Genomic DNA, 22,600 nt, shown 5'->3' with positions numbered 1-22,600 from the left:
CAATATTATCTAACATCATATAGCCATACAGCAACTCGGTATGCTCTAAAAACTCTTAAAAACACATACAACTTTGCTTTGTAAAGAACTCTTATAATAAAAACGGTGGAAGCATAGTTGTACACAAATAAATTGTTTTGTTGTAACTTTCAAGCCATTCGTTTAATATGAATGATGCCTTCGGTGAATTAATACAAAATTAAATTATAAACATCATTGTCTAACATCACAATGCCCTATAGTAACTCGGTGTACTCTAAAATGCAATATTTTAAGGCTGCGATGAACTTTAGGTTAATCTGTATGTTGAACTTTACATATTAATGTAAATTTAAACTTTCTATATCTTGTAAATGACCTTCTAGCAACTATTCGAAATCATTTTAAGCATCCCAAGACTAATGGAATATAATTGAACTTTAAGATGTTCACAGTATGTAAGTTAAGGTTAGGTTAGTTTGTTAGTTAACAAAATTCCTAATGTCATTACTCGACTATGTTCCAAAGGTCTAAAAAAGCTTTATTTGTATTTCAAGCACATCAGCCATGTCCCCTTAACAGTTAATTACAAAAACCTTCGATACAATTCTTAAAAACTACGTAATAAATTTAATATCCATCTTACCATAAATCTGCTCGCAACTGAAATGCCTCACAAGCCCCTTCTTTCCAAAAGGTGTGTTCAAGTTCACAAATTTAGGCACCGGAGAGTTATAAATCTAAAATGAACAATGACCATTAATAATTCTATTACTTCCTCAATAATGTGCATGTGTATTATCACATACACTCGTATTTCTAGTAGGAGAAGCAAAAGTTAATGTACTCAAATCCGACAGAGACGAAGAACGATTTAGTTTATGGTTTACATCAAACGAATCCATTGTGTAGAAAAACAAACAAAAACACTAGCATAACCTTAAAAATTATAACAGATGTAAAACAACTTTACGACAGAACAATACATTTAACAATGATTAAAATGATAATGGAAACAAGATGCAAAGTTTTAACGTGACAAAATTTGCAACGGTCACTCAGAAAACCATTTTGCAACTGTCAACATAACCACAAATATTGGAAAAAAATTATTGACACAAATTTAATATTTATTTATTACCAATAACTAATCCAAGAGTGTATTATCCTTGTTGAAATATGTTTTAGTATTAAATACTATTCTAAAACTCACCTTTTAGCACAAATTGTCCGGAATAAAAAAAATCAAAAATCCGCGCTTTGACATTTGTGAGTAAACTATTGCCAATGTTGAGAATTGCATTAATAAATAGAATTTTATTTTAAACAATATTTTAAATGTTTTTTGGTGCAATATTAAATTCTAAACGGGATTTATAAGTTTTTAGATAATTTAGACCTGATTTTAAAACGCTTTTTAACAATTGAATTAATAATCACGAGTTGACAGGTGAAGTTGGTTGCGCGCGAAATTCAAATTTCAAAATTTCGAATGCAAAGTATATATTTATTATATTTTCTTGTTACTTGTAGCTGTAAGTTTTAAATATATATTAAATATTGTTGAATATGTATATTTGTATAATTATGTTAATATAAACTAGGTGTAAGTGGCATTTCGCTTTAAAGCAATTTGCATGATCTTTCCCATGTGTTAATATTAAATAAGTATACATTAATTTATAAGTATACAAAGTTGCTGTAGGGCTTTATAATGTTAGACAATATTGTAGTTTAGGCAATTTTGTACAAATTTGCTAAATATATGAGATATTTTTGCCAAATAGTTTGAAAGTTATTAATTATTGAACATAAACACTGCGTTTTGGTTTCGAAAATCATGCTAAACTTTAATGAAGTCATAATTAAATTTTTTTACAGGTTCATAATATTTTATGAAGAAATGATCAGGATGATTTTTACCAAAAACTAATGAGTAAGACTCCAATTTTCTAATATTAGTTTTATAGTTATACAGTTTTTATCTATTAATGTTAATCTTTATTTTAATTTATAGTTGCAGTTTTCGATTTGCACGTTTATTTTGTTATAAATATTTGAAATATAACAATAGTATTATATATTGTTAGAAAGCTAATAAAATTATCTACAAATCTGTATATAACATTTTATAACTCTGCTAACAAAATTTAATATGAAAAATATGTGAAATTTAAAATTTAGTATCTAGTTAATAGGCATTGGTGGATTTCATTGGTTACATTTTTTTATATTTGGATCAAATTTCTAACTTATTTTATTGAACGTATATATATATATATATATATTATATATTGTTAGAAAGCTAATAAAATTATCTACAAATCTGTATATAACGTTTAACAACTTTTAGAACAAAATTTAATATGAAAAGTGTGTGAAGTTTAAAATTTAGTTTTATTTATTAGTCATTGGGAACATTTTTTTATATTCAGTATTATTTTGTTAAAGTTTATCTTTATTATTGAATATTGTGATATATGTTTGAAAACTAGATAAAATTATCTACAAATTTGTATATAACTTTTTATAACTTTGCTAACAAAATTTAATATAAAAAATGTGTGAAGTTTAAAATTTAGTATCTAGTTATTAAACATTGGGTACATTTTTTTATATTCAGTATTATTTTGTTAAAGTTTTTTTTTATTCTTGTATATTATGATATATTTTTAAAAACTAGATAAAATTATCTATATATCTATATATTTTGTTTAAATTTAATTAAATATATTGACATTATTATATATCATTAGAAAGCTAATAAAATTATCTACAAATCAAAATATTTTTGATTATAATACAAAAATATTTTCTACAAAATTATGTAAAAAAATGGTTTTGTGAATGTGAATTCACAAAACTTAAAATTTATAACCTAAAAATTCGGATCTTATTTTAAATCTGGATAAACTTTGTTAAAAAAAATTAAATATTTATATTGTATTATATATTATTGAAAAACCTATAAAATTATCTTTAAATCTGTGTATAATAATTTATACCTTTTGGAACAAAATTATATTTAAAAAAACCTTTAAACTTTAACATTAAATTTTGTTGATTTTTTTGCAATCCAAAACATTAATTTATGAAAATATTAATTAATAATATATGTTGTAATTATTATATATCATTAGAAAGCTAATAAAATTATCTACAAACCTGTATATAGCAATTTTTAACTTCTGGAACTAAATAATATTAGATAAATAGTATGAATAAAACACATTTCATAGTGGCTATATAAATTTTAAAACGATCATGACTATATAAAATAAAGCAGATAGTTTTATATACAAATTACTACTTAAAACCTTTTAAAATTGAAAAATATTTAGAAAAAAATGTAAATAAATTATCTTATTAAGAATTTATATAGTTAAAATAATTATATAACGAATATATACAGTTTTTTCATACTATTTACTAACATTACTAAACAAAAACCTACAAATTGATAACATAATTACAAATTTTAACTCAAATCGTATCAAATTCAAATTTCAAATCTGGTCACTTTGCCGCCATTACGTTTCTTTCTAACAAAATGTCATGTCAAAGTTTAATGAATTATTTTTATATAATTTTGTTCTAACAGTTACAAATTGTTATATACAGATTTAAAGATAACTTAATAAACTTTCTAACAGTATATAAAAATATACATAAAAGTAGTAGATAAAAAATGTAACCAACAATGGCTAATTAGACATTAAATTTTTGAATTCACTCATTTTCCCTATATAAAATTATTCACAAGGTTATAAAACATAAAACACACTTATTTATGTAATACACTACAGCATATTAGCTATACACAATTTCATTATTATTGTTATAATTCTACTTTCCAGGTTACAATTTCAACTCAAATTCAAATTTCAAATCACCCCACATTCCCGCCATTGCATTTAATCCCACCAACACAAGTGTTAACAGCGGCAACACGTTTCGTACCTTCCTTTCCGGTTCATGTTCGATGTGAGTGGACGTGTGTTGTGTATTTATTAATTTCGGTAAGTTCTTCAATGGCCAGTTAATTTGTGATAAACTATAAAACACGAACCGGTATGTAATTGACTTAGAAAATAAAATTATAGATCCGCCATTGCTATAGGCATTTTTGTAATAGTAGTACACGACATAACCTCAACTTGTTAGACTGACTTACAAGTATTGATACATTATTATATATAAGTATTTGTTATTAAGAGTTGTGTTTGGGTGATTCTAATACTTATTGTGTTTCCTTTAGTATAATGGCTGATACAGAAATGGAAACATACGAGGACATGGCCCCAGCCCATGTGGAGCCTGTTGCTCAGCCTGCGGAGCTCCCTGAAATCAAATTGTTCGGTCGGTGGAGTTGTGATGATGTACAAGTCTCTGATATGTCACTACAGGTAAGATAATTGATTGATGTGTTGGGTGTTCGACAAGTTTTTATTGGGGAAAAAGATTGAACAAGTTAACTCCTTAATGGCTTTTCTTTTGAATAATAATTAAGAATTAATAATTCAAAAGTTAGAACAAAACTGGTTCTGATAATGGATTGAAAATAGAAGCTTTTGTCAAAAAGGTTGGGTAGGCCACTGCAAACGAGTTTTTAAATAGCCACAAGTGGGTTTGGGTTTTATATAAGTCCTTTAAAATGCTATTTTATCGCATACAATTGATATTATAGTTTCGCTTATGGACAATATTAATGATGACATATAATCCTAGACTTATAGTTTATTCGTATTATATTTCTTTGGAAAGTATTTCTACAATTGACTTGATCCAATTACTACTAGTTTAGAGTTAATCATTTAATTTTATTATTACTTTACTGACTATTATTTCTTTTTTAGGATTACATCGCCGTCAAAGAAAAGAACGCCAAATATCTACCCCACTCTGCTGGTAGATATGCTGCCAAGCGTTTCCGCAAAGCCCAGTGCCCCATCGTAGAACGTCTGACCAACTCCCTGATGATGCACGGACGTAACAATGGCAAAAAATTGATGGCCATCCGTATTGTCAAGCACGCTTTTGAAATCATTCATTTGCTTACTGGAGAAAATCCATTACAGGTAATAAAAATAATCATTGTAATTGATGGTAAAACATAACGTAACCTCCAAATGGCACAATGTCAAAAGATAGTGTATCTAGGGTGTATGCAACTAAATTTTTATTTAGTTATTGGGTTGGTCCAAATATAGTGCTGTGTCTGTCACTTCAATTGACGACTTGGTTTCCCATTTGGACTAGAAGAAAAGCTGTAATAAAACTGGATATACGTTTATTTAATAACGATGTATCTGGAACCATACTGCAACACAAACTGTTAAACTCCTTTTAGCATTAATTGTGCTCTTTTGAAATTATTTATTCAATTCTATTATTTTTTTAAATTTATTATTTTTTCACTTATTTTTAAAGTTTTTAAGTTAAATTTAACCTAACATAACCTCAAAAAAACTTGACGAGTTTAATTTAATTACTGATTTGCTTTTAAATCAGGTAATAGAAAGCATTATATAGATCATATTTTTGACAAATACCAAGAAATAATGGATAAATACATTTTTGCAAAGCTTTTGCTCAAATTGTAAGATTTATATTTGACAATTCAACCATCTTTAAGTTAATTTTTAGGTTGTGTCATTAAATTTAATTTTAATTTTTAATTAGCAAGGTTTTTGCTCATACCGGTTTAAGAGTTTTATGAATTATTTTTTGATAAATCTATACAATTACTATTGTATTGATGCAATGTTGCAAAAGTTTTGCTGAAATTGTAGAAATATTTGACAGTTGTTTGGATAACTTTGAATTTTTTAGGTTATTTTTAAATCTAATTTAAAACTTGAAAGATTTTCTTTATTGCTGGTATAATAAAGGACGTTTTACACATTTATTTTTGATAAATATGAAAAAATACTGGATAATTTTATTCATTCATTATTGCAAAGTTTTTGTTCAATTTGTAAAATTATTGACAGTTGTTCAGCCATTTGCAAAAGGTTTTTGTAGATTACGTCATTAAATTTAATTTGAAACTTCTCAATATTCAATACTTTTTTCATCGGTTTAATAGTTCTTCTTAAATTTATGTATGTAATACATTATTAAATATGTATATTACGTTCCATAAAGACTGTTTGACAAGGTTTTTGATCAAAATTTTAGACTCTGAGCAAACCTAACCTTTAATGACTGTATCTTTACAATCTATTAACTTGGTTCACCTTTATTTCTTTTAACATTTATCTAAGAACATGTTATGTAACCACATTTTAAGTGGGCATTTTTTACTTGTTTTTTTATACTAATTTTTAAATAACTATTTTTACTAGTTTGCATAGATATCTTGTTAAGAATAGTTATTTTGGACCTTTTTCTTTGAATTCACTTTTTGGCCCTTTTGGAATGATGAAGACTCTGGTTTACCTTCAATGAAAACCTAAAATATGTACGAACAGATTTTTCAGATAAGTGTATCTATAATCTATTTAATTACAATAATTTTTGTTTATCTTTATAAATTTAAACTCATATTCCAGAAGTTTGAAGTTTTTAAAGAATTTTGTTTCAAGTGTGAATCCTGGTTCAATTCTCTTATTTTACTTCTTACTAGAATTCTTTCGCTGTCTAATATCACATTTAATTTTTTTTTAAACACAAATTTGCATTTATCTGCATTTACATTTTACAAATAATTTCTCAATTTGCTCATCAGTAGAGTTCTTTCTCTTACAATTTTAATGATTTTTACATTTAGTAACCAGTTTTTACTCAAATTAATCTCTTAAGTAGTTTTTTTTTTGCTATGTATGTCCGTCGGTAGATTCTTTTTTCCAAATTTGCCCATCAATTGTTTCTAAACATTTTTTTTAATTTGCTTGTCAGTACAGTTCCATTCATTTCCAAACTAATAACTTCTTTACTTGCTCATAAGTCCAGTTCTTTTTCTTGAATTTCTTGAAATAACTTGCTTGTCAGTAGAGTTCTTTTTCTAAACTAATATTTGCATTTTTTCTTAATTTCCTTGCCAGTAGAGTTCTTTTTTCTAGTCACCTTTTAGATTTTTTTTGTTTGCTGGTTGGTCTTACATTTTAAATAATGATTATTGTGGTCAAGTTTGATTTCAAGTTTTTTACCGAATTGTATAAGTTTTTTCTTAAGATCAAAAATTTCAACTAGCTCCCCAGTAGATTTCTAAGCAATTTCCAGAATTGCTCATAAGTAGATTTTTTTCTCCAATTTATCAATAAAATCTAATTTGCTTGTCAGTAGTTCAATTTTCTGAATTTGCTCAACAGTAGAGTTCTTAAATTTTCTGATCAATAATTTCCAAAACTGCTCATATCAGAGTTATTTTTTTCTTCTTAAAAACTATTTTATCATTATCTTTATAGTCTTGCCCGTCGTTACGTTTTACATTTTTTTACATTTGTTTTTCAGTGAGTTTCTTTACTCCAATAATTTTCTCCAAACTTTGTCTTAATCTGCTTGTTAGGAAAGTTCTTCTAAAAGAACTAAGTGTCTAAAATAACATTTCAATTTAATTCATGAATAGCTCTATGTTGTTAAACAAATAATTTGATGTTGGTTGTCAGTAGAGTCACTTTATATATATATATATATATATATATATATAGATATATATCTATATATATATATATATAGATCTATATCTATATATATATATAGATCTATATCTATATATATATATATATAGATCTATATCTATATATATATATATATATATATATATATATATATATATATATCCGTGTGTGTGTATGTATGTATGTATATTGAGGCAGCTTGCCTTAAGAAAAAATGCCACTTACATCTAGTCAGAAAAATAAAACTAATTGCATACATTTGTTCTAAAAAATTATTGGCGTAACGCTCACCGTGCGTACCCGAGCCTAAGCAAAAACATACGAAAAACCTTTCCGTTAGGTTCGGACAACACCGCCAGCGCTCATAAATTCCACTAATTTATTATAATTAACTACCTCTTTATCATCTAACAAACTTCTTTCAATCATTCATGTTATTTATCAAACTATTTCCTATCTTTTCTAGATCTTGGTAACGGCCATCATCAACTTTTTAATTATGTAAAATTTACCTTAAGGTAAAATATCACTTACACTTTGTTCATAACAGTAGAACCGAAAACTAATAAATAGTAAATAATAAATTTACACTGAAAATATTGGCGTAACGCTCACCATGCGCACCCGAGCCTAAGTAAAAACGTATGAAAAAGCGTCGTATTAGGTTCGGAAGACATGGCAAGCACTCCAGAATTTAAACTAAATCATGTATAAATAGCATGTATTTATCATCTAATTTAATATAAAAAGAACTTTACTGTGAAGTGTAAAATGAACACTATTTGCAAGCAAATTATGATAATTATATTACTGAAATTTTGTAAAAAAAAACTTTACTTATTATTTTTACATACCTATTTATAAAGCCAGTTTATTTTAGTTAAATATTTATTCTTAAACTGGAGCCGACAACGGAGCGTAAAGGGTTAATTCTGGCTAAAGTTATAAAGTTCACTTATATACTTTAAACAAATAATTTCAACTTTCCAACTCAGTTTATATAATTCTTATAAATATTGAACAATGTTTCAGTATTTACAATAATCTATTTGAAAACATTTGATATTCATGACACTACTTTTCTACTACCTTATGATACAATTTCTTTCAATTATCTAATACTTATCAAACTATTTAATTATCTTTTCCAGATCTTGGTAACCGCCATCATAAACTCAGGCCCCCGCGAAGACTCTACGCGTATCGGTCGCGCCGGCACCGTTCGTCGTCAGGCCGTCGACGTGTCTCCTCTGCGTCGCGTCAACCAGGCCATCTGGCTGCTGTGCACCGGAGCTCGCGAGGCCGCCTTCAGGAACATTAAGACGATCGCCGAATGCGTAGCTGATGAACTTATCAACGCTGCTAAGGTAAGATGTAAAGGATAGATGATTGTAATAAAAGATATAGATATGTGTATGTGAAAGCGGAGTAGCTAGATGTGAAAGAGATAGTTCGGAGATAATTTGAAGTAAATAGATGTGGAAGAAATAGATGGATGGTTGTGAATGAAATATAGATAGATTTGAAAGAGATATAGATAGATGATGTGAAAGGGAGATTAATAAGAGTGAAAGAAAGAGATAAAAAAGAGTGAAAGAAAGATAGATTTGGAATAGATAAAGATAAATTATTATTTTTAAAATAGATAAAAAGATAAATGTGAAAGAGATACAGATATGAAAGCTAGACGGATCAATGTCAAATAGATGGGTGTGAAAGAAATTGATATAGATAGATTTGAAAAAGAGATAAATACATTTAAGAGAAAAAAATAAATCTAAAAAAGCGGTGGATAGATGTGAATAAGATAAATAAATTTGAGAGATAGATAAGTGATAAGATGATGGTTTTGGAAGATAAATAAGAGATAGGTAGATTTGAAAGAGATATAAATAAATTCAAAAGAGATAGGTAGATTTGAAAGAGACCAATAGATTTGAAAGAGATACACAAATGAAAAAAAAATCTATATATCAATAATAAGCAACCCTTCAGGTAGTACTTCTGTTTTTTTTGGTCTACGAAGCATTTCTAGAGTAGAATTTTATTTATTTCATAAACTTTTTCATCAATAAATTAGTGATACTTATCAATAAATAAGTGGTAAATAGAGGTGCAAAAGAGATAGATAAGGGTGAAAGAGATTTGAAAGAGATATAGATTTGAAAGAATTAGAAATAGATTTAAAATAGATAAAAAGATAAATAGATTTAAAATAGAGATATAGATTTAAAATAGATAATGAGATGTGAGAGAGATACAGATATGAGAGCAAGATGGATGGATGGATGTCAAAAAGATACAGATCTTTGAAAGAGATCTAGATAGATAGATTCAAAGAGATAGATCAATACATAGATTTGAAAGAGAAATAGATAGATAAATTTGAAAAAGTGATAGATAGATAGATTTGAAACAGATATAGATAGATAAATAGATTTGAAATGAATAAAGAGATAATTAAATAGATTTAAATGGATAAAGAGATACGTGTGAAAGATATACAGATATGAAAGCGAGATGGATGAATGTCAAAAATACAGATGGTTGTGAAAGAAATTGATATAGATTTGAACGAGATATAGATAGATTTGAACGAGATATAGATAGATTTGAAAGAGATATAGATAGATGATGTGAAAGGGAGATAAATAAGAGTGAAAGAGATAATGATGGATTTAGGATAAAGAGATAAATAAATAGATTTGAAATAGATAAAAAAAAGATAGATTGAAAATAGAAATAAATGGATTTGAAATGGATTAAAGAGATAAATAGATTTAGAGATAGATGTGAGAGAGATACAGGTATGAAAGCAAAATGGATGGATGTCAAAAATACAGATGGTTGTGAAAGAAATTGATATAGATTTGAAAGAGATATAGATAGATTTGAAAGAGATATAGATTTGAAAGAGATAAATGTGAAATCGAGATCGATAGATGTGAAAGATATTAATTTGAGAGATAAATAACTGATACTTATCTCGTTTTGAAAAATAGATAAGAGATAGATTAGGTAGATGGATGTGAACGAGATAAAAATTTCAAACTTAGGTAAGTTTGAAAGATAGATAAATAAATTTGAAAGAGAGATAGATCGATAGATATGAAAGGGATACACATAAATAAAAAGAAAAATCTATATCAATAATAACCAATATTTCAGGTACCCCTTTACATATTTTAAATTCTATATCAATAAGCAACCCTTTAGGTAGCTCTTTAAATACTTTTATTTATCCCTCCAAGCATTTCTAGAGTAGAATTTTCTTTCATTAACTTTCTTCAATCAGTAAATTAAAGATACTTAACAGAAGTGGTAAATAAGGGTGCAAAAGAGAGGTAGATAAGGGTAAAATAGATTCGGGAGAGATAGAAATAGATTTGAAAAAGATAGAAATAAATAGATTTTGAAGAGATAGAAATGGATTTGAAAGAGATCGAAACACACAAATTTGAAAGTTATATAAAGATTTGAAACAGATATCGATAGATTTGAAAGAGAGATGTGAAAGATAACGATAGATTTGAAAGAGTTGGATGATAAGAGTGAAAGAAATCTATATAAATAGATTTGAAAGAGATGAAGAGTTAGATAGATTTGAAAGAAATGCGAAAGAGAAATTTATTTTACACAGTATAATGGTAATGGTAACACTCATGTCAATATTAATACAAATTCTATATAATTTAACAATTTCATAAGTATAGATATTTTTGCAATATAATAAATTTGTATAATTTTTTTTTTGGTCATTTTATGATGACTCTTTATTTGAACAAATTAATGAACATTAAATATGTGGGAGTAGTTATGATTATGATAATATATTTAATTAGAAACTCCCAACATAATAAAAAAATATAAATTTATTAACTATAAAAATATTTCGATATCAAAAATATACATGACATGTCCGATTGTTTTTTTACAAATAAAAACCAGCCTGCTTGATATCGCCACAAATATATAGTTGATGTGAAAGAGATAAATAGATTTGAAATAGGTAGTTTTGAAAGATAGATGAGATACGTAGATGGATGTGAATAAGATAAATTTGAAATATAGATTTGAAAGAGATATATCTAATAGATATGGAACACATAAAGACAAATAAGAGAAATAATTCTATATCAATACTGAGCAACCCTTCACGAGGTTTATTAAATATTTTTCTTCTGTCTGTCAAACATTTCTACAATTTTATTTATTTCATCAATATATTTGAATTTGATATATTTTTATCAATTTTATATTTTCACTTATTAGTATATATTAAGTGCAAAACAAAAAAGTTTAAAAATTAAATGAGGCTTAAATCTAGCTTTAAATCTTAATCTACATAAAAACATATATTAATAGATGAGACATAAATAAATATAAAAGACTTGAAGATAAAAAGGGACAGAGATAAAATAGCAAGATAAAAATTAATATTTAAAAGCTAAAAATAAAAGCAAATTTTTAAATTTGCTTGCCAGCAGAGTCCTTTTTTTTATAAATTTCTTATCGCTAATTTTCGGATTTAGTTATCAGTAATTTTTTTTTTCAAATTTGCTTATTCGTTTTTTTTTTTCAAACCAATAGTATCGAAATTTGCTAGTCAGTAGACTTCTTTTTCCAAACTAAAAATTTCGGCATTTTGCCAGTAGAGTTCTTTTTGTCTAAATAAATCATTCCCAAATTTTTTATAGTTAGTAGAGTTTTTTTTATCTAAATTTCTTTATTAATTTAAGAATACGCATTGTACATTTATACATTTTTGGAATGCCTCATCAGTAGAATTCTTTCTTTTTATTAAATTGTTGAATTTGCTCATCAGTAGACTTTTTCTTGAATTAACTTTATAGTAAAAATAGTAATTTAAAATAGTAAATTTAAAATAGTAATTTCTGAAATTGTTCATCTCTAGAGTTCTTTTTTTACAAATTGATAATTTCCAAATTTGCTCGTCAGTAGAGTTCCTTTTTTTAATTTTTTTCATCAATAATTTTTGAATTTGCTCGTCAGTAGAATTCTTTTTTTTTTTTTTTTGAAGAAATTTTATCAATAAATTCCGAATTTGCTCATCAGTAGAGTTTTTTTAAACTGTCATTCTTATTTTTTTTTTTATATTTTCCAGTAGAGTAATTGAATATAATAAATTTAAATATAAATTTGTCAGTTTTTATTTCTTGAGTTTAAATTTTTTTTCAAAATAAGTTTCTAAATGTATTTGTCAGTAGACTTCTTTTATGTTCTAAAAAATGAAAAATGAATACATATTAAAAACAAATTGAAAAAAAAATAGAATCAAATATGAAAGACATAGATATAAGGAGAAAGAAAAAGGTGGAGATAAAAATTAATACAAGAAATTAATTGATATAGGGAAAGACTATAATACAAAAAAATCAACAATAGGCAGTTGAGTTGCTAATTTTAGTTCCAGTTGTCCTTTCAAATGCTGACTTGGTGTCTCCTAGAGCCATTTCAGTTTCGCTTATGGACTATATCAAAATTTTGCACCCTATCCTAGAATGTGGTTCTGTAAAAATAACCATTGTTCTTGGAACGTGTAAAAACAACACAATTAACTTATTACTAACATTCTTTATAAAAATTAAGATTGCTTAAGTTGTACGCTGATATTTATCGCTATTTTTTTTCTTCCAGGGATCATCAAATTCATACGCCATTAAGAAGAAAGATGAGTTAGAAAGAGTAGCCAAGTCTAACCGATAAACATTTTTATATATATCTAAGCTGTTACCAGAAGGGGTTTACGATTGGTTTTGTATCTTTCTTTGGTGCAGTTAAATAAAAGCTAAAAATATACAATAGGGTTTTATTTTTTATAAAATAAGATTTAGAATAAGGCTACTTTTTCTTTCAGTGTTTGTTGTTGGATTAAAATTACAAATAAGTTTAAGCATTCAGGAATCAAGTACATGTTAAAGAAAAATGTGAAACAAAATAATGCGTGTGAAATATTTAATTCCTGATCTTCATGGTTTGAGCCTCGAAGGACAGCACACAATTGAAGTAAAAAATACTCCAAAAAATAGAGGTTCTTACAAAATTTGGGTAAAACGTTTTCATTTTATGAAATTGAATTGAAAACGATTCTAAATGCTCAAATTTTATGTGTATGAAATATATATATTTTTTTTCATTGACAATAAAATTTATTGCAGTTTTTTTTTAGTAACTACGAATAGTTTTAAATGATGTAATTTGAAATTAATGCGTTAGCACAATTAATACTAATTTTATTACATAATTAGTTTGTAATGCAATTTTTTTCTTAAAAATTTAGAACACTGGTTATAAGAGCATTTTCAATCATTCTTAAATTAAATGCATGAACATTGAATATATCAAATTTTAATATATATATTTTTTAATTTCAGATTAATATGTTTTTGTGTACAATGACTTAAAAGTAGGTCTTTCAAATATCGTACATAAGAGTTAATAATTATATGAAATTAATTTAGGGACTTAATCTTTTAAATGCGGTAAATGAAATTCAGATTATCTTAAATATTTAGGTAACAGGTGTTATCTTTAAATTAATGTTTATGATGTGTATTATATGCGAAAGTGTGTTAAGAAAATTAATTAAACTATTTTTATGTTTAACTTAGATTAAGAATGCAAATTACTAAACCAAGCGAATTGAAAATAAAATTTGATATATAATGTGGATTAAATAATTTTTCATGGAATATTTTATTTCAAGAGTTTATAATTTTTATACACATAATTACATACAATTTAGATAGCTTTCTAATAATATATAATAATGTTAATATATTTAATGAAATTGAAACAAAATAATTACAAATATAAATAAAGCCTTGAAGCTAAAACAATATGGGACTCTTAGTTAGGAAGATTTTAGTTGCAAATTTTAACTAATTATTTTTATATAATTTTGTTCCAAAGGTTACAAATTGTTATATACAGACTTATATATAATTTTATCTACTTTTTGAATGATATATAGTAACGTATACAAGTTTGAACAAATTATTTAAAAAATTGATAGAAATATAAACTAATGTAACCAGAAAAGCGGACGTTTTATCATCATCAGTACATATGTAGGAATATTTCTTTATATACAATTTTGTTTCAAATGATTTAACATATTATATACAGATTTTTAGATAATTTAATTAGCTTTCTAATGGTATATAATAATGTTAATAAATTTAATTAAATTTAAACAAAATAAATATAAATATAAACCAAAGCATTGAAGCTAAAACGATATGAGAGTCTTACAAAGATTTTAATTTCAAAGTTTAATTTATTATCTTTATATAATTTTGTTCCGACAGTTATCAATTGTTGTATACAAATTCATAGATAATTTTATAGACTGTTTAGCAAAATAATACTAAAATATCAAAATAAATAGGAATATATAAAATTTTTAACAAAATAATACTAAATGTAAAAAAACTGAACCAATGAAATCCATCAATGGATAATAAGTAGATACTAAATTTTAAACTTCGAATATTTCTCTAATTTAATTTTTGTCCACAAAGTTATTAAACGTTATATACGGATTGCCTTAAACCTTATAAATTGTTATATACAGATTTATAGATAATTTTATTAACAATGCATAATATATAATAGTATATTTGATAAATTATTACCATATATATATAACAATTTTCTTAACAAATTTGTATTTTAAAACCCAACTGTCGAAACGAATTATGTACATTTGCCCACCACTATTATCCTCGTTTACGATTGGTCAACACGAGGCGTAACGAACCGAACCGAGACATTTTAAAAACATCCTTATATAAATAAAATAAACTGTTTAATAACTTTTTGTGGTTATAAGTGTAATTAACTGTAGAAATGTGTTAATAATAAGTGTAAAGGAATAATAATATAAGTTATAGTGAATGAGATATTTGTTGAAGGATTTACAACATTTTGACAGTTTGATGAATCCTTGATTTGAACTCAACAAAATGTTACAAAATTACAATTTAATTTAATAATGGTGATTTAAACAATATGTGGTTGAAAAAGGTGGGTACATAAATACTACAATATACTTATTAAATGCAATAACTTCTTATCTACCAAACAAATCCTGTTTAAACACTTTTATTTCTTTTATAACCTAACATATTTCTCTTGCAATGCAATAAAATAATTAGCCTAGATAAACATCAGTATTTTTTTGCCAAACTATATCTCAAATAACAATTCTTTTGCATTCTTTACAAAGCTTTATAACCAGACATATCGTAGAAGCAAAATGTTAAAACTAATTGTGTTTTTTATATTTTTAAGTGGATTTGTTAATGGACAGATTTTACCACCCGAGCAATGGTTCGAACAGAAGTTGGATCATTTTAACACGATTGAAAATGGGACGTGGAAACAGGTAATAATAGATAATTGAATTATAGCAGATAATAAACGTATTTTTTTATTTTCTAATGTAGAAGAAAAAACATACTAAATATTGTGATATTTATAAATTAATAATTGTGATTGTTTAACCAAAATATAAAATTAATTTTTTTACTTTTCAATGATTTTTAATTAATAATATAATTGTAGGATATTTTTATAGATTGTAAATTTAAAGGAGATAATTATAGTTTTTAGTATTAATATAGAATTATACAGCAATTCAATATATTTAAAATTGATCATAAATTTTCCTATTTATTTTTCTTTTGTAGAGATATTTTACGAATGACCAGTTCTACAAACCAGGAGGTCCAGTTTTTCTGATGATCGGTGGAGAAGTACCCATTACCAATAAATGGATGGTCGAAGGACAATGGATTGAGTATGCAAAACAGTTTAACGCTTTATGCTTTCAATTGGAACATCGATATTATGGAAAGAGTCATCCTACAAGGTAAATAAGATATTTTATCATAATATGCATTAAATACTTTATACATAATAAGTATTATTTTATTTTTCAGTGATCTCGGTACCAAAAATCTTATATATCTGAACAGCGAACAAGCCTTGGCTGATTTAGCATCCTTTATTCAGGCCATGAACGAGAAATGTGGATTTTCAGGCGCACCAAAGTAAGTATTAAATATATATTTGAAGAAAAGAATATATTGTAAATATTATTATTGTTACAAAGGTGGATTGTTTTTGGATGCTCTTATGCGGGAACTTTAGCTGCTTGGGTTCGAGAAAAATATCCACATCTGGTACATGGGGCTGTTTCTTCAAGTGCACCTTTGCTGGCTGCTGTCGATTTCAAAGGTAATCTTCTATATATATAAAAATAAGTCGGGTTTTCCTTCCTGACGAAATAACTCCAGAACGCACGAACCGATTTCGACAATTTTGCATTCGTTGGAAATGTCTCGGGCTCCGCAAGGTTTATAGCTAAGAAAATTAGTGGAACTTCATGCATCGTAATTAAAAATTCGAGTAATGACATTAGTGAGAATTATCAGAATTATGCTTGGTTAAGTCAACGAGCTCAATTCTTGCCGCAAAGAATAATGATGTACACGCACTGAATTTCACCATTCAATAAAAAATTGCTGGCGATTCGGTGACATACCAATGATTCCGACTGGTCTTCCGTTTGACTTCAAACGATTGCAATTTCCAGTTCGCCTTGCGTTCGCAATAGCAAGTCTCAAGGCCAATCGCTTAGTGTTTGCGGGATAAATTTCAAATAGATTATTTAGAAAATCATTGTTTTTCACATAAGCAGTTATACGTTGCCTGTTTACGAGTTGGGAAACCATCCGCTTTGTTTGTTTAACGTCAGACCAAAAAACAAAAAATGTGGTTTACCAAAGAGCACTTCAATAAAACGGATAATTTGCGGATTCACTTTCATTTACTTAGAGAAGTTCAACTAAAGAACACTTCATTTTTGTAATCGCAATAAATTCGTTACTGTTGTATAATAAAATCAAATTTTTCCTTTTCAAATATAAAACAAACAAATAATTTCTTCATCTTTCTAACGAAACCATCTGGTGGCGAAACAGAGTTCGTCGGGTTTGCTAGTATATATATTTACATATACAGGGCCGGTCCTGCCTTGCATGCGATGCATGCAAAAAATGCGGGCGCACGCCTTAGGGGGCGCCAAAACGAGTTTCGGAAATTAAATTTTTAATATAATATCTATAGTTTTTTATAGAAAATCTGGAATCTAGAATTTATATAAAATCTAGAATACTTACTAAATTATAATAAACAGCCTAACTTAACTAGGGATACGGAGACAAAAAGCATATTTATTTTGTTGCAATGTGATATCAGTAGGAACAATTAACCGATTAATAACTATGCAAATTAGTAAATAACAGCTCTGTTTATGGCTTAATCTACTTATTCATTTTTTTTTTGAAGTTACGGTGGAATCGAAAAAGAAATTATCTAGTGTTCAATTCCATAAGCACAAACCTGCAAAACATGCGTGGTTAGGGTTATGGAAATGGAACAAATATGAAAAAATGGAAGCAAAATTTACTTTGGAAGGAAAATCTTAAGGCTTTTTTTATACCTAGTGGTGTCCATACTCTAAATTTAATAATTATCAACTATGCAGAATTATTACATTATTATTCAAATATAACAAGTTTTATATATTTCAAGAAATGTGTAATTTCTTTGCATTTTTTACTGATTTTTGGACAATACTTCTAAAATATGTTGAACTTTAGAACAACAAACTGATACTATGGATATGACGAGAAAGCAAGGATGAATACAATTCGGCGAAATTTTGGATATTGTAAATGATAAAAACTTAAATTAAATTCAAATTTTAAAAATTCAACATGAAATACGAGTGCTATGATTGAAAATGAAAAGCTAGTTTTTTTTTAACTCTCTTGGCATGATTTGCTCAATAGAATAAATCGCATAATAAATAAGAAAATGTTTTAAAACCCAAACATTAATATTTCACTTACGTTAAAAATAATTGAAAATTTAAAAATATTTAATTACACTAAACCCGCGAATCGCTTCGAGTTTCTAAATAAAGTTAAAATCAATATATTTTATACGCTTTTAAATTATATCTAATTTTTTATGTACCTACTAAATCCAGAATAATTAAAAATTAATTTTTAGAAAATATGTAAATATTTATATAATTTTAATGATAAACTGTTAGAACAGTTAAAATTAATAGGGGGGGGGGGCGCTAGAAAAAAAGTTGCATGCGGGCGCTAAGGACCCCAAATATATATATATATATATATATATATAAATAAAATTAGTAAATTACAATTAACTTTTATATTTTAGAATTTTATGTGGTAGTAAAAGATTCCCTAGCTACTCACAGTGATAAATGCGTGGAGGCTGTCAAGAATGGAACGAAACAATTGGAGATTTCAATGAAACACATGATCGGGATGAGATCTCTGGATGAAAAATTCAGGTGCGAATAACAAACTTCATCATCAGTATAAAACTATGTGTTTTATTTATCATTTGTTTGTATTTATTATTATTTGTATTTTAGACTGTGTGACCCGATAGAGAGTAATGTGGACAACTCTTTAGACATTAGTAATTTATTTGAAATGTTAGCAAATAATTTTGGTGATATTGTTCAATATAATAAAAATAATAGAATGAGTAAAGATGGTACTTCTAATATTACTATTGATACGGTAAGATAATCATATAAGTATATATTGTATGCATAAAATATTGATCTTACTTTACTAATTGAAATCAGATTTTGATTAAATATAGATAGATAGATTGAATAGAAATTAAATGATTAATTAATTAAACGATTCACTTTTTATCTTTATATAATACAACTACTTATTCAATTGCTTTATTAAGGGGGTATTCTACTGTAGAATTTTGAAAAAATTGAAAAATTTTTTTTTTCATATTTTCAAAGTTTAGTTATTCAAAAATATGTCATTGAAAGGATTTTTCAAAATTATTATTATTTCCTGAGTTATAGCCGTTTTAGTGACGTGGCCTCGGTTCGGGTCCGACTTGTCTCAAAACTTTGAACGCGTTTTTCTCGGAACTACTTTTTTCGAGCTGGCGGTAAGGATATCTCGAGTTCTAATGAACTGATTTACTTCAAATTTGGAGAGGATCTTCTCTATACACCGGTTTATCGTATGGACCTTGCCCAAAACTATAACTTTTCATTTAGTATTTTTAAAAAATTCAGAATTGTAGAAAAAACATGAAAAAAACTAATTTTTTTTTCAAACTGCTGCCATTCAAACAAAAAATTTTTTTTTAACTTATTCAAGGTTCATACGATAGCGGCATCTATTATAGTTAAGAATCCATATATTTTTTATGTTTCAAATCACCAGGAGGGTTAGAATCATGTACGCCAGGACACCCTCTTTTTTTGGGAACCCCCACTTTGACTGCTCATAACTTTGTGAATTTTAATTATTTTTTTTAAATAATTTTTTTATGTAATAATAAAATATCAATAAACAAATGATAAAAAAATCGATAATAAATATATTATTTGTTTCCTTTATACAGCGCTTCAAAAACCGGGCGAAATTCATGGCTCTACAGTAGAATACTCCCTTAAATATACATGTTTACATTTTTAATATAAAATATAATATAAATATTTAAATATGTACTCAAATATTAATCCATCTTTTATCTTTTATGTTTTTTACTGAAGACATTTTTTAATTCATTTATTTTTAGCTTTGTGACATCATGGTGAACGAAGCCATTGGAACACTTTTGGATCGCCTTGCAGAAGTTAATTCTTTAATATTAAATGCCACCGATGAGAAATGTTTGGATTACAAATACGATAATATGATTAATAAGTTGAGGAATACATCTTGGGACAGTGAAATGGATGAAGGAGGTAGTAATATAATATATAAATATAATTAATATATTGCAATAAAATTTCAAATGTAACGAAAATAATTTACAAAGCCATCTTCCCAAACTTTAGTGTACTTTTTAAAGTTATATGAAACTTGGCTCGAAGACATTCTTTTTAATATATAAAATTAAGCTATTATTAAATATATATAAGCTATTATTATATATAGAAGTATTTATACTATGATATTTTATTTTATTATTAGGTCGACAATGGATGTACCAAACATGCACACAATTTGGTTTCTTTCAAACAAGTTCACAAAGCGATAAGAATAATATATTTGGAAAACATTTTCCTGTTGACTTCTTTATCCAAAAGTGCAAAGATATTTTTGGATTGAGGTAAATATCGCTTTTGATACCAAATTATAGGAATATAAGTTTAAATTTAATATTTATTATAATACATTTCTTAAAGACAACTAGTTTTATGTCGCGAAAATAAAACATAAAAGTTACAATTATTATCAATCTTTATATAATTTTGTTAGAAACTTTATAAATTGTTATATACAGATTTATAGGTAAGTATATTACATTTTTAGTAATGTATAATATTATTGTTATATTTTAAATATTTATAATAAAAGAAACGTTTATATAAAAACATGCAACCGGTGAAACGTCATTTTGATTTTAAAGTTTAAACATTTTTGAACATAATTTTGTTTCAAGAATAATACATTGTTATATACAGATTTATAGATAATTAATTAAGCTTTCTAATGATATATAATAAGATATATAGATTATATAAAATAACTAAACTACAAAGATAAGTATAAAAAGTGTCTTTAAAATTTACTTCAATCACTTTTCATCAATTAAGCTTTTATAAGTACTTTGATATTTATGTCTATTTTTTTTACATTAGATACTCAATGGACAATCTAGAGAAAGCAGTGGAGCGTACAAATATAATATACGGAGCCCTAAATATTCCGACGACTAGAATTGTATTCGTGCATGGTTCCATCGATCCTTGGCATGCACTCGGAATCACAAAGTCGATGAGGAAGGAAAGTCCTGCTGTTTATATCAAAGGTAATATTTATTCAGCAATATAAAATAAAAATTGCAGTGGTAAACTACATTCATACTTTTGGACATATTGTACTAATATATCATATACAGTAAGCTACAAATTGAAAGAAAATTATAATTAAAATTACTAAACAGCAAAGGAATAAAACACATAGGTGGTTAGAACTAAGAAAATATAATGATGGCACACATACGGTGTCGAAACGTACATAATGAATAGCTTAATAACTTATGGTTTTATATTTCAAACAAACAAATCTAAAGTAATTTAATTTTTACATTAGGTACTGCACATTGTGCAAATGTGTACCCAGCAAGGGACTCTGATTTGCCTCAATTGAAACAAGCGAGACAGTTTGTAGGGCAGTTGATCAAAAAGTGGTTAAACAATAATGATTCATAGGTTAGATAATTTAATTAGCTTTCTAGTGATATATAATCATGTTAATATATTTAATTAAATTTTAACAAAATAAATATAAATATAAATCAAAAACCTTGAAGCTAAGATAATGTAGGCGCCTGGCGCCAAAGTTTAACGAAATATTTTTATATAATTTTGTTCCAACAGTTACATATTGTTATATACAGTTTTTTGGGTAATTTTATTAGCTTTCTAATGATATATAATAATATATACATGTGAAAACAAATTATTAGTTAGCAGACATATTAGTTTACCAAAAATGACGTCAGTGTTTGATAATAATGATTAAACATTTTTTTAACTTAATTTCGTTCGAAACGATATATACTGATTTATAGATAATTTAAACAGCTTTTCTAATGATATATGATAATATTAATATATTTAAATTAATTTAAACAAATTAAATATAAATATAAACCAAAGCGTTTACACAAAAACGATATCGACGCCTTAGGTAGATTGAAATTGCAATGTTTAATGATTTTTTTCTATATAATTTTGTTCCAACAGTTACACATTGTGATATTTTGATTTATAGATAATTTCATTATATAACAATGTATAAATGTTTGAACAAATTATTTGAAAAATTTATAAAAATATAAACTAATGTAACAAGGAAAGCAGACATCTTATCACT

General features: G+C 26.1%; 2 protein-coding genes across 4 annotated transcripts in view; both read left to right on the top strand.

Annotated features, from left to right (window-relative positions):
* LOC113378536 (putative serine protease F56F10.1) overlaps positions 1-21,933 on the top strand; it is a 51,844-nt gene extending 29,911 nt beyond the window's left edge. Inside the window, exons 2-10 of the mRNA XM_026619082.1 lie at positions 16,316-16,497; positions 16,568-16,678; positions 16,741-16,865; positions 18,885-19,020; positions 19,105-19,255; positions 20,292-20,460; positions 20,690-20,828; positions 21,361-21,530; positions 21,815-21,933. Coding sequence (XP_026474867.1) covers positions 16,316-16,497; positions 16,568-16,678; positions 16,741-16,865; positions 18,885-19,020; positions 19,105-19,255; positions 20,292-20,460; positions 20,690-20,828; positions 21,361-21,530; positions 21,815-21,933 — 1,302 coding nt within the window. The remainder of the gene's footprint in view (positions 1-16,315; positions 16,498-16,567; positions 16,679-16,740; positions 16,866-18,884; positions 19,021-19,104; positions 19,256-20,291; positions 20,461-20,689; positions 20,829-21,360; positions 21,531-21,814) is intronic.
* LOC113378551 (40S ribosomal protein S5) lies at positions 3,907-13,424 on the top strand. 3 transcript variants are annotated; one of them, XM_026619101.1, is made up of 5 exons: positions 3,907-3,998; positions 4,238-4,385; positions 4,836-5,057; positions 8,753-8,968; positions 13,260-13,424. In XM_026619101.1, the coding sequence occupies exons 2-5, from the start codon at positions 4,242-4,244 to the stop codon at positions 13,326-13,328; spliced, it is 651 nt and encodes a 216-aa protein (XP_026474886.1). In that variant the 5' UTR covers positions 3,907-3,998; positions 4,238-4,241; the 3' UTR covers positions 13,329-13,424. The 3 variants fall into 3 exon arrangements, with proteins under 3 accessions (XP_026474886.1, XP_026474885.1, XP_026474887.1); XM_026619100.1 differs by having other exon boundaries at positions 3,956-4,050; XM_026619102.1 differs by lacking the exon at positions 3,907-3,998 and adding an exon at positions 4,048-4,155.
* Positions 21,934-22,600: the final 667 nt, after the last annotated feature.

Source organism: Ctenocephalides felis, unplaced genomic scaffold (assembly GCF_003426905.1).
Source record: "Ctenocephalides felis isolate EL2017-DRISC unplaced genomic scaffold, ASM342690v1 CF-g0.4_SCAFFOLD_01886, whole genome shotgun sequence".
Taxonomy (NCBI): Eukaryota; Metazoa; Arthropoda; class Insecta; order Siphonaptera; family Pulicidae; genus Ctenocephalides; species Ctenocephalides felis.
Note: the sequence above shows the minus strand (reverse complement) of the source record. Positions and strands in the feature narration are given on the sequence as shown.